The sequence below is a fragment of the Spea bombifrons genome, chromosome 4 (genome assembly GCF_027358695.1).
Source record: "Spea bombifrons isolate aSpeBom1 chromosome 4, aSpeBom1.2.pri, whole genome shotgun sequence".
Taxonomy (NCBI): Eukaryota; Metazoa; Chordata; class Amphibia; order Anura; family Pelobatidae; genus Spea; species Spea bombifrons.
In genome coordinates, this window is record NC_071090.1 from 65,332,673 (window position 1) to 65,345,227 (window position 12,555).

General features: G+C 40.5%; 1 protein-coding gene across 2 annotated transcripts in view; it reads left to right on the plus strand.

Annotated features, from left to right (window-relative positions):
- Positions 1 to 2,201: 2,201 nt before the first annotated feature.
- BEND7 (BEN domain containing 7) overlaps positions 2,202 to 12,555 on the plus strand; it is a 31,447-nt gene continuing 21,093 nt past the window's right edge. For both annotated transcript variants that reach the window (XM_053461961.1, XM_053461960.1), the window contains exons 1-2: positions 2,202 to 2,912; positions 9,152 to 9,214. In XM_053461961.1, the coding sequence (XP_053317936.1) occupies positions 2,852 to 2,912; positions 9,152 to 9,214 (124 nt within the window). In that variant the 5' untranslated portion in view covers positions 2,202 to 2,851. The remainder of the gene's footprint in view (positions 2,913 to 9,151; positions 9,215 to 12,555) is intronic.

Genomic DNA, 12,555 nt, shown 5'->3' on the forward strand with positions numbered 1-12,555 from the left:
CCCTGTGATGCCACCGATGACATCACCAGGGGAATCCTGCTGTTTGCAGCCCTGTGAAAGCACAGTCATTGGGGCTGCAGTACACACACACGTATGCGAGCCCTTGCTGCGTGAAAGGGATCAGTAAATGCACTGCTTGGTCCCTTTGAATGATAGAGCGCCGTCACATTCAAACAGCCCCGGGCAACAGCCCCGGGCAACAGCTGTCTAAGGGGAGACCAGACTGTGTGCAGGTACAAAACGACCACGATGTAGGAGATACATCATAGAAACACAGGCATTGACGTCCTCAACTGGATAGACATGAAGAGAGCAAGGCCCCTCAACATAGCTTGCAAGGCTAGGGGGTAACATTTTGTGTTATGCTTTTGGGGTATATGCCCTTATTATATGATAATGGGTGGAGAGAAGACTCTTACAGAATGCATCATAAAAGAGGTTAGACCCAGGCGTTGTATTGGTTACAAAATTCTGTTAGGGTTTAAACTTTTAGTTATAGGGTGAAGCAAAACCAGTTTATATGTTTTATATACATTTGCTTTATGATAATTGAGACTCTGAAGTCTGAATCATAAGTGTACCTTTAAAGATCTTGCATTAAACAAGTTAGGAAGTTTTTACAGAAAATAGGTGAATTTTAAGGTCATCTGGGACAGTTAGCATCAGTAGGAATGTTAAGAGATAATGCTATTATGTCACAGTGGCAAACACTGATAACCGCTGCAACATCCAATTAACTCCCAGACACATTGAAGGCTGTGATACAGCTTCTGGTTCTGATAGCTGTCCTCTTTGTGCGAGGAGCTATGTCGCACATGGATGTGTCTGCAGACTTGCAGCTGAAATCTGATCTTGAGCTTTGGAGGGTCTAACTATAGATGTTTTGGCCACTTATATACCCATTTTCAGAGGTCAACACTTTAAAGGGGAAGGAAGCAAACATGATGGTAAGTGAGGAAGGGAACCCATGCTTTGCAAAGATTCAGCCTCCTATTAATCTAGATGATGATAAGTATAGTTAAAGACTCTGTATCTGCCTCTTAAAGCCCAGATAGCAGTGCTTCAGTCCATGGTCCCCAGAGGTTTCCCCCACAGGGAGTTGTCCCTCTCCAGAGGTAGCCTTTATTTTGTCTTTATAGCATTGAGAAAAAAAAGAAACAACAAAATACCAAAGAGTTGGTATGGAATGATTTTACTGGCAAAGTAAACCTAATGTTGTAATATAATAAACGTACATACATTTATATATATTGTATCATGGTTTTATTTATTTTAATATATTGTCTGTTAAAGCGTTCAAATAAAAGTAGAATGGTGGGTGCAAGTGTGAAATGGAGGGATTTTTTTGAGCCTTACATAATGATGGTGTGGCTATGATTTTTGTGGGGGGCAATTAACGGTATTAGAGAATGAGGTCTATATATCTGGAATGTATGTATGAATGTATGTATGTATCTGTGAGATAGCTTGTGTGTTTATTGAAAAGGGGATAATAACTCAAAGATATATGAAGGAGAACAGGAGAATCTCAACGGTCAAGTAGTTGAAAGCACATCTCTCCTGCAAACTCATCTTGAGATAGAGATCCCAGCTCCTACCTGCACAGTATCTCTTTTCCTGTAGCGGCACCTTCCTGGCTGGGTGATCCTGACACAGTCATTGTCAGCCTTGCAATTTCTCTACCAACAGACAGCCATGCAGCTTTCACTCTTACTGATTGTGACAAATGAGTTCAGAAGAAAAATGTATTATGTTAACGTGCTTTCATACCTGGGAACTTGTGGGCTCCGGCTACCCGGAGGAGGCTACCCTTGCAGGATGCGGCCAGGACTGCCCACTGTTGTTGGAAACACACCTGGAGTTCTCCAGGACAAATCTGGAGGGTTCCCAGGTATGTGTACGTTTATATTTTACACACGTTTTGTTGATTCTATATATATTATTTACATTATAAAGTCCTAGAGCGCATTCATAAACTCATACCCTCTAAACAACCTGAGCCCTTAGAAACCAGGGTCATCAGTTAAGGAAAGTGGAACCAGAAGGATTTAAGTGCTAAAGAAGAACTATTTAAATGACTCCTCTTAAAACCAAGCGGTAAATAGATCAGTTCAGAGGGTAGTGCACCCACGCTGCCTACAGTGGGGATTTCACTTATGGCAGTTTAGTAAACTACCTGTTTTCATGAGATCTTTGACAGATGACACGCACTGCGCATGTCCGCACCCCAAACCCAGGCACTCCTCCATCACTTTCGCGGTGACGTCACTGAGCCGGCCGCCCCGAATCGTCTCGGTGTAGCATCACGGTATCGCCGGTAGGTGTCGCCTCCACTTCTCCGCTACCTAAATCATCTTCTCCCCTGTTTATCGCTCACCCTTAAAAACAAACAATAAGAAAGGTAGAAGGAGAAAGTGAAGCGCACCGAGGGGCTCCTGTGTGCGGCTTTTGGTCCTGTCGGTAACGCGGATGTATTATTCCCGGGACCTCAGGATTACCGCCTCCTGGGACCTGCCGGGATTCTAACCTGATTTCTCGGGGCCACCCCATCCTTAGCGCTTCTCCAGCGGAAACATGGAAAAAAGAAACTTTCCTTTACTTGGAACCGAAAGCACGGTGCTACTTGTCTTATCATTTCTTGCCGATTAAAGAGACGGACCTTAGTCTCCCCCGTGTGCCTAGTGCTTGATTTCCCTTTTCTTTTATTTCCCCCTCCCCTTCCTCCTCACTGTCTTAATCTGTCTGATCTCTCTCTCTCTCCGCTCCTCAGTCTCTCCCTCCTCCTCCTCACCACCAATAACAAAAATAACAATACCCACCATCACAGCGATACAGCCTTGCGGGGACAGCAATGGAGTTCTCAGAAAGAAAGAGAAGCAGGAAATCCCAGAGCTTTAAACTGGTGAATCAAGGTGAGTACACGGGAGACAACCCTCCAGAACCACACTGCCCTGACCGTGTGTACAGGGCTGTGCAGGTAGCCCGCATCAGATGGGGTGACAGACAGTGATCGCCCACTGGCTGGGGCAATGTTTTTGGTATTTGGTGTGATTTGTAATAGGGGGGCTCAAATCGTGGCTTTAAAGGTGTTCTGTAGCAGCTGAAACCCTCTGTTCTAACATGCCGATGGCCGGCTAGCAGGTGTCCTGATGCTATGATATATATATATATATATACATATATAATGTGTGTGTGTGTGTGTGTATATATATATATATAGTATTACTGTGGGTCGTTTCCCCATACCCTTTGACTGGTGGGCTGATGTCTGGATCACTGGCTCGCCAGGGCTGGTGTGCCATTTAAAGTCCGCAGGAGACAATGACAGGCAGCCTGAGGAGTTGATTGGGCCCCCAGCGCACATACAGACTTGTTGCCCTAACTTGGGGGGGGTAAAACATCTGCAGAGCAGGACGTGCTAGTAGTTGGTGACGGAGGAAGGCGACGTATATGTGTAAAGGGGGAGGTGAAGAAGCCTGCGGGGCCAGGAGGGTAAAGGCCGTGACCGTGTCTGCTACTGGCTGCTTCCCAGACTACTGTGTGTACAGCCAGTTCAGGGGGTGGGCTGTCTGCAGAGGTCACGGCAGGTGAAGGGGCACACATCTGTGCCTGTGTGTGTACCAGTGTGATCGTGTACACACCAGCACAGACCCACATATACACACATCCGCATATCTCCCATATTTCAGCCAGATTTCTGGGCTTTTATGTACGTCAGTAAATCCAGATCCACGTCATGTATCACTTATGTCCATAAACCAGCAAAGAATATATATATATATATATATATATATATATATATATATATATATATATGATCTGGACAAGGTTTGGCCTAAATAACCGCTCTTTTGGTTTCTTTAATTTCAACAAGTGCCCAGATCTGTTACCTAATTATAAAAATCTGTATCACAGCCCCCCTTTGCCAGCATTTAAAAATAAGGAATATTTTAATATGAACTTGATATCGTCTTCTTGTCTTTAGTTTCGTTTTGTCAGTCATCCCGTACGTTGTTTTCATTTAATAGAAGGGCATTTGAAAAATAGGAAATGTAAGATGTTTATGGTGTTTTTTTTTTTTATAAAAGTCCTCTCTCTTGTCGTAGTGAAATATGGTCAGTGGAATATTTGGGAATTTTCTATGCATTTGTGTAAATGGGCAGTTTGTGACCATTTATCTATACACTTTTTTTTTAACGTAGATGTTGCTATAGAAATATTTATCCGCCCTTGTTTGGGTTTTACACAGTTTAGGGTTCGTCGTGATGATTCATAATTTGCAGGATAAAAATTAACAGGAAAGACTAAAGGATCTTAATATCTATATGGAACAAAAAAACACATTATTTAATACAGCAGGGAAGTTTTTTTTCATAAAAGAAATGTTAGAACTAGAGAGTTTGAGTCTTTGATATAATGGAGTTTTACTTTACAGAGAGGGCGGTAGATCAATGGAACAGCAGCCCAGCAGAAGTGGGAGGGAATTTAAACACGCATGTGCATGTGATACGTTACGTCCTCAATTTATAAAGAATTTCATCAAGCATTGCAGTGGTTTGAAAAAACGGCTTTTCATATCTAAATATTTGCAACAAATACTTGAACGGTAAACATTGCATTAAGTGCAAGGTAGTCATAGCACACGGTTCATTAGGATATATCCGGTCATTTTTCTTCATCCTATGTGTATTGTACAGTGCAAACCCTTTCTTGTTACTACATGTTAAAAAGTTTCACTGCAAACTCCTTGTAGCAGCGAGTAGTATCTGGAGATTAAGTAAAATAATAATAATAAAAAAAAATCTATTCTTAACGGGCCATTATTAGCGTTTTGTTTATATAACTCCAACAATTTATATGTTAAGCTATAAGTTGTTTTTTTGAAAATAATAATAATTAAAGAAAATTCCATTGTACTGTGTTGCTCAATATGATGGCGGTATATAAATCAATAAATAGTAATAAAACAATCAGACATGTTTGGTTGGTCATCTCAAACATTTGCTCTTTCTGTATGTCGAGATTGTGCTCTTCTTGTGCTGTTTGCCTATTATAGAGTGCTGCGGAATATATGCTTCTATATAATCCAGGGGTTTTATTTTGGATCCAGGAGCCAGCCAAAAAATGAAGGAGCCACTTTTTATTTTCGGATATTTAAAGTCATAATAAAAAAAATTTAAAAAAAAAAGTCTAATTCTAAAAATAATAAAAATCTCATCGATTTTATAAAGTATTCATAAATAAATTAAAAGTAATTAATTTAATAATCTGATAAATCAAAACATTAAATTATTAGTAAATCAATCTACCAATTAATTGATGAACATGAATTGCTAAATAACTAACATACACATAAACAGTAACACATATACACTATCCAACAACACGCCAACACATACACTCACACACTAACTCTGCAATTATACATACTTACACTACTATACACACACTATACATATATTCACAAACACACTGGTGGACTCTAGCTCTATACATATGCACATCCACTCACAATACTGTATAGCACACACACACACTGACTCTGGCTCTATACATATTCACATAACTGACACTACAGTACATTACACACACACTGACTCCAGCACTAGATATATACACACATACACATACACTGACTCTAGCACTATACACACACACTTTACATATATACAAATATACACATACATACACTAACCCCTTCTCCCTCTTTATTTCCTCAGACCTGCGTGCTCCTCGGGGTCACGTAATGTCGCCACTTGCTCAGCATTTCCTTATAGCCAAGCAGGGGGCCAGGCCCGATATACCAGTACCAGGCATACTTCCCAGGAAGTGATTTCTAGTCGCCATGGTGACCTGGTGCCCAGGATTTGTGAAGCCCTGATATAATCAATAAATAATAATGGTTATATTGAAAGTTGCCTACGTAATGCGTTTTTTAACCTGTAATTTTATATACTGAGAAACTGTGATGCATGCCGGACTGCCCCGTTGTATGACTGGCCTATGTATTAACATATAGTTGTGCTACACAAAGTTAGCCAAGTAAAGATATATATAAAACATACATGAGCACTACGATTTCATACTAAACTGGTTGGACGGCTTAAAACAGGGTTGGGCAACCTTATCCCTCCAGATCTTAGGAGAATGAAACTCCCATCATCCCTTGCAAGTTGTGCGTGACCCAGGGTGATGGGAGCTGGAATCCAAAACTGATCATTCCGCCTCCCGAGGAAATCCAGGAAATATTCTGCAGCTACAGGGTGGCATACGCTGATAGTGTATACACTCTGCAGCTGTACAGATAACTGTTCATTATGAGGGCAGGCGCAATTAAAGGTGCTGTTCCACTTAGAACACTAATTGCACTTTGCGTGTTAAGCAAATAAACCTTAGCAGATCTGTTCTCGCACTATTTCCATTGTAGGTTTACTCACATGGAACTTTTAGGAAGCTAATATGTGTTCTTGGCAATAATCAGGCCCAGGTTGGCACATCCAGCAAATGCCGAGTGGACCACCATCCGAAAACATACCTGCTTGAGCGCCTTGCAGTGTGCAGCTGCTGGCTGGATATGCGCAGCCACGTGCTGCATGAGTGCGACCATGACAATAATTCTAAGATTAAATATTTCTGGGAAAGGTTTGGACCTTCAGCAGCATTAGGAGTGATGTTTCTGACACTGCGTTCTTTAATCACACAAGTCCTACATTCCTATAGAGAAGGTGGAACAACACATTTCATTTACAGTATTACTAAGGGCACTGCAGCAGCAGCCATAAGTGTATATTTTTGTCATAGTTTCCAAGTTCCTCGGCTCCCCCCGCAGTCCTAAAGGAGGTTGTTAAGCGAGTTATGGTCCGTTTTGTAATTTGCCGAGTCTATGAAATAATAGGAACACGTCATACGATTGCCTACAGAGTCTCTCCATCACCTGTTGGTTCCAGGTAGTTACACACGTATGAATCATACTAAACGGCCTTCATATAATTGTTGAAATGCGACGCTTTTATTTCTTTCTTTTTTTTAAAAAAAAAAAAGCTATTTTCACACAGGAATTACTTTCACCAACATAACACTAAAACACACAATAAATTTGCACCAACTAAAAAAATGCTTGCAGAATAATAATAAAAAAAAAGTTCTCAAATTAACCCATACTCTAGTGCTGTTTTTTTTCTCAACTTTACTGCTTTTTCCTTACCAGTAAATTTTCCCAGTTTTTTAATGAATTCTCTAGGCATCAGCACTGAAGATTACTTAAACTGCGTAGGGTACTGTAATATTGTACATTCATGCAAATCTATATACTTATAAATGGAATGTCACAAAATCTATACATTTAGGTGACTAATGCACTTTTGGGGCATAAATGTGTTTTTAGTGTTTGCTAGGAGGTTAATAAGCTGCTTTTTGGGCTCATTCTTTTTGTATTACATTTCCCGGCAGGGCATAAAAATAGACGGATGTCATGTTAACACTTCGAAGTAGCTGGACGCGTTTCGCTTTTCTTCTAGGCTTTGAATGTAATATATAGCGTTATGTACCTGGCCCCACCTTTAAGTATTTATAATGTCGCTTACCACTGATGTGGTAATCAGTAGAGAGGAAGGATGGGAGTAGTTATGTGCCAAATTATGACTTTGCAAAACGAGTTCCTTGTAATTCTGTAATAAAATATATTATACACGCACGTGATCACATAAAAGTTAAAACAACCCCCAACGTAACATTTTTCTAGCATGTCTGTGTTAAGAAATTCTAATATTCTTTTTTGTGATCTGTACCTTACAAAGCAGTAATATTTTTCTAAAACTTAATATTTCCCGCTTCCGAGAAATAGAACTGTAATGTTAAGGTCCAAAACATATACAATCCGCTTGGCTGATCCATGAGAAAAAAAGGGCACAATTTTAAAGTTTTAGTGTTTAAACTCAATGTTTCTGGGTATTTTAGAATATGTTTTAGTACATGTATTTTTGTTTGTTATGATGTGATGGGTAAAGAGAATACTAAAGGAAAAAAAGGAGCTTGAACCTTTCAAAAAGACGTACAGGGTAGTAGACATTTTAATGAAGTGGTGACTGGGTGAAGGACAACTGGACTATTAAGATAAAAACTTGGTGCTGAACCAGGAGAGATAAAGAAGAATTGGTGTGGTGTTAGTTACAGATAGTAATTGCCGCAATGTGGTGCTAGGGAGAAGGACCATAACAGGTGGGCACAAGAGGTATGAGGTACCATAGAGTTCCATAAAGGAAGGCGGCAGTGAATGGACACTGCATGGGGGTAGGTGTAGTTGAGGGTTCTGGAGTTGAAGACAAGTGAAAATGCAGTGCTGTAGATTAGGTTGAGAAGAGGTTTCCTAAAGGGCAGTTCCAGGAGGAAGATGTAGAAGAGGTTCTTCTAAGAGGAGATAGGTGGAATGAGGACCACACTGGAGCTGTGGGACCATAAGGTTTCCTCACCATAGAACTATGATTTGTATGGAGATCCAGTGGTTACCTTTGTATTGACAAACATCTGGAGCATGGAGAGTCATGTCACTGCTTGGATAAAGAGGGCACAAACAGCTGGAGTATCTTGGAAGCCGTGAGAATTGATTCCCCCCCCCCCTCAAGGCTACAGAATGTGGGAGATGTACTTAAACGTGTTAAGGATGAGTGTATACTCAGCTACAATAAATATCATGGATAGAAAAAAAGAAATGAGAGTAGGTGAGTTATAAATACTTATTAAGATGTTTAAACCACCACAAGTTACAATAAATATCAGTATGTTGGGATGGGAGGCTACTTCTTATTTATTATATCTTTATACTGGTTGTCCCAGTTCCTCTACTGTTTGAGCAGTGTGTGGCGGTGATACGATGCCCACTTACTTGTACCTGGCTTCTGCGTGACATCATGGGTTCCTGAATTAGGAACAATCAGTGCCGGGCACATGCACTTACATATGCTCAGAGTACATTTTCTTTATTGATTGCCACCTGGCTTGATAGTGGGAGAAGCAATGCCCAAATATGTAACTATGTAACTATGTAACCTGACAATGACGCGTAGTATTAAAGGCTGTATCTAGTGTAACTTGACTTCCAGAATGTGTGTGTGTGTGTGTGTGTGTTTATATATGAATGCACTTTGTTTTACAGATTACCAGCATCACTATGTCAGTGACACCAACGGGGGGTCCAGAGACACGCAGTATTCCTCAGGTAACGTCCACTGTTTTATTTTTTTTTTGTTTTGTTTTTTCGTTAAGTTTCTGTTATGTTATGTTAGAAATGTCTCAAAATTCTATGGGGAGCTAGAGGCTTTGACAACCTTATCCTCGGTGGGGATTGGAATAAGCATTTGTATATGAACACACTTGAAATGGTATAGGAATGATGCACACAGAAATGGTATAGGAATGATGTACATGGTCTAAGTTATTATTATGTATTGTTTTATATAGCGCCATCAGATTCCACAGAGCTATACAAAGGGTAGACAGGACATAACAATTAGTATATAACATAAGATGACATACAGAAACAACAGGTGAGTTTTCCCCACTCTTAAATATTTTATATCACCCGGACTGAGTAACAGAAACCCCTGTTTACTTACCTGTGTGCCTTCATGTTTTTCACTGTATCGGAGGGCATACAGGAGCCAACTCAGTCTAAAATGCCCCGTGGGATCCTCATTTCGGTGCCAGTCCAAGAGGCATTTTTTAACAATGTAACATTATGCTGTGCACTGTATTCTGGGTTGCCATATCAGCAGATAAACCTTTACGTCAGCATTATTACACTGGTCACCTGGGTGGGCTTTCTGAACCCCCTGAAGGGGGGGGGCATTTGCCCTGTCTGTCCGAGCCTGATTCAAAGAATGCTGGCCGTCACGTGGAAAGTGCTAATCAGCAACATGTCCAATGTATACGTGTCCTGGAAAATATGCCCACTAGGCAACCCCGAGTTTCTACCATGAGCCATACACCTAAAAAACTAGCTTTGGACTGGCCTGCAGAATACGGCACACTTCTGTTATCCGCCCCTCCAGTGAACACACAGCTTTATTTTGCAGTAAATTATGTGTTGCCAGCATCAACGTGGTCATTTCTGTCTTTTCTGGGCAAATATTTTAGCTAGTTCCAAAAGCCGTGAAGTGCTTTTTCACTCGACTGTGTAGTACAATGAAACAAAAAAAGGGAAAGGTTCTATTTTGTTGAAGAATACTAGCACATTTTTCCATTACGTGGAGTGTCTGTTTGTTGAATATGTCTGGTAATTGAGTTTTCTGAGACTCCTACCGCTAAGAGGCACGTTTAGGTTTAAGACATCCTTATTCACACTTTTCTGTCCCATCAAATTAATTAAGGTTATTAGGCAAGGGTTTACCGAGCCAGATGTCTGACGGGTGAATTAAAGCCACTGGAAGAAATCTGAAGCCGCAACAACACCTCCTTAGCAAAGTTCTGGGGTCTATTTACTAAGGATGCGTTCCGACGCGGATCTGAGACAGTGTTTTTCCCAGTGTGGTTTGGGGTGTATGCTGTAGGTCTTCACTCTTCAGCACAAGTCACGCTTAGGTAGTTGGTTTAAAATGAAATGGTCAGGTCATTCCCTGCATTATCAGTAAAGCAATATTCCAAGGATACATCATAGCAAATGCTGATTGTCTGAATTGCTAATTTAATATTCATAACCTGTAGCATTATGCGCTCTGCTTAATACATTTGTCTTTGGTTGGCTGAAATTAAATGTTTGCCATCCTTGTTAAAATGAATTGTCATCAGATAATAGGCATTCTGCATGTATGAGAGAGTGAGCTAATTAAATGCTGAGAGTTAATGTAGCTGGATGTATTCTGGGAAATATGCCTGCCTCGTAATGTTGGAATAATGTGCCTGTGTTACTATTCTCTTAAGAACATATGTTTTTCTTTGTGATATTTCAGATGGTCTTTAAAAATGTAATTGTCAGAACAACCAAGAAGAGCCCACAGAGCTCTTGAGTTTGCATAGCGCATTGTATGGTCATGGACAGTGGATTAGCGGTGTCTATGCATAAAACCCATTCACCGCCATAGCTATACCCTGGACAGCTGCATGACCATGGCTATTTTGTATCATGTAGAGCATACGTTCCTAGTGCGCTAGTTCTAACTTCACAATGTACAGGGGCAACGGCAACTTCGAGGATCAAAGAATATTAAATAGGACTCGAGATCCACCGGGATTCCACATTAGCATTAGCAGTATTACAAGATAAGGGTGATAATGTGATTTAAATGGAAGTACTATGGGGCACGTGCAAGAAGCACATGCGTCATGCTTACACCTCCTGTAGAGACGTATTTACAGGCAGGGAAACACATTGCAGCCCATGCAAATGAACTACAATATGCATTTTACTCCGAAACTGGGCAGGAGTGCTTCTTTAAAATCAGAGAGTGGCCTTCAGCATAAAATACAGTGCTGTATACAGTAATGCAGGTTAGCATTGACAAAAATCTGGTTTTATCTTATTTTATTTCAATAAACTTCCTTTATCGGCAGACCTGGAGGCGGCCATTGTTGTCAGTCATGTGATATGTTGAGTGACTTTCTCTGCACAAACACCACACTGAGCTGATTCTTTATGGCAATGCTGATGAGGTCCGTTCCTCCAAAGGCTTTTATAACTCTGTGTCTGGCTGGGTGATTGAGACTGAGCCATCCCATTAATATAATTGTGCTATGATAACAGAGCAAGGATGCCAACAAGCAGCTAATATGCAGCTGCCTGAAAACATATTATGCAAAAACTGGAACCACTGCCTTTTTCGTCTTAAATACATGGATAAGATCGCCACTTTCCGTGAAGCGGCTCTTTGTCTAGTTCTGCCTGGGGAAGTTGAAAAAAATAATGTGCAGTCATATTATTAAGGCTCCTTCACCTCTGTCCACTGCTAATCCTACCATGACAGAATGAAATTGAATCTAGACCTGGAGCCATGCACAAGAAATAGTTGTCACTCACGGCAGAGGCGGCACGCAGTCCCCGGCTATACCGGTCTATAGCTCTTAAAATATGCCTCGCGTCATCAAACCATATTAAATACATTTAGAAAGACCAGCACTTCGAAATGCCTGTAAGATTGAAGCTGTTATTGTAATGTATCATTACTGTTATTGCACACACACATTATTATTGTCATTATTAATATAATATTAATAAAATAATAATAATTATTATTATTCATTTTATTTATGTGCTGGCTCATCCCATAACACCGTTACAATGAACAGTAACATGAAAACTGAGACTATACAAAATGAACAGTAACATGAATGAACATAAGGCATACTGGTACAAAAGGAGATGAGGGCGCTGTGTGCGTTCTGTGTGTATGGGATGTTAGACTGGGTTTGTTTGAAGAAGATAATGTTTTATTTGTTTGGGGTTTTTTTTACATTTATTTATTTGTGATTTTAAAAAAACGCAAACAAACGTAGACATGACCATGTCCCTAATACTATATTCAGAGCCGGCCTTAGGTGTTCCGGCGCCCTGTGCGAACTACTCCT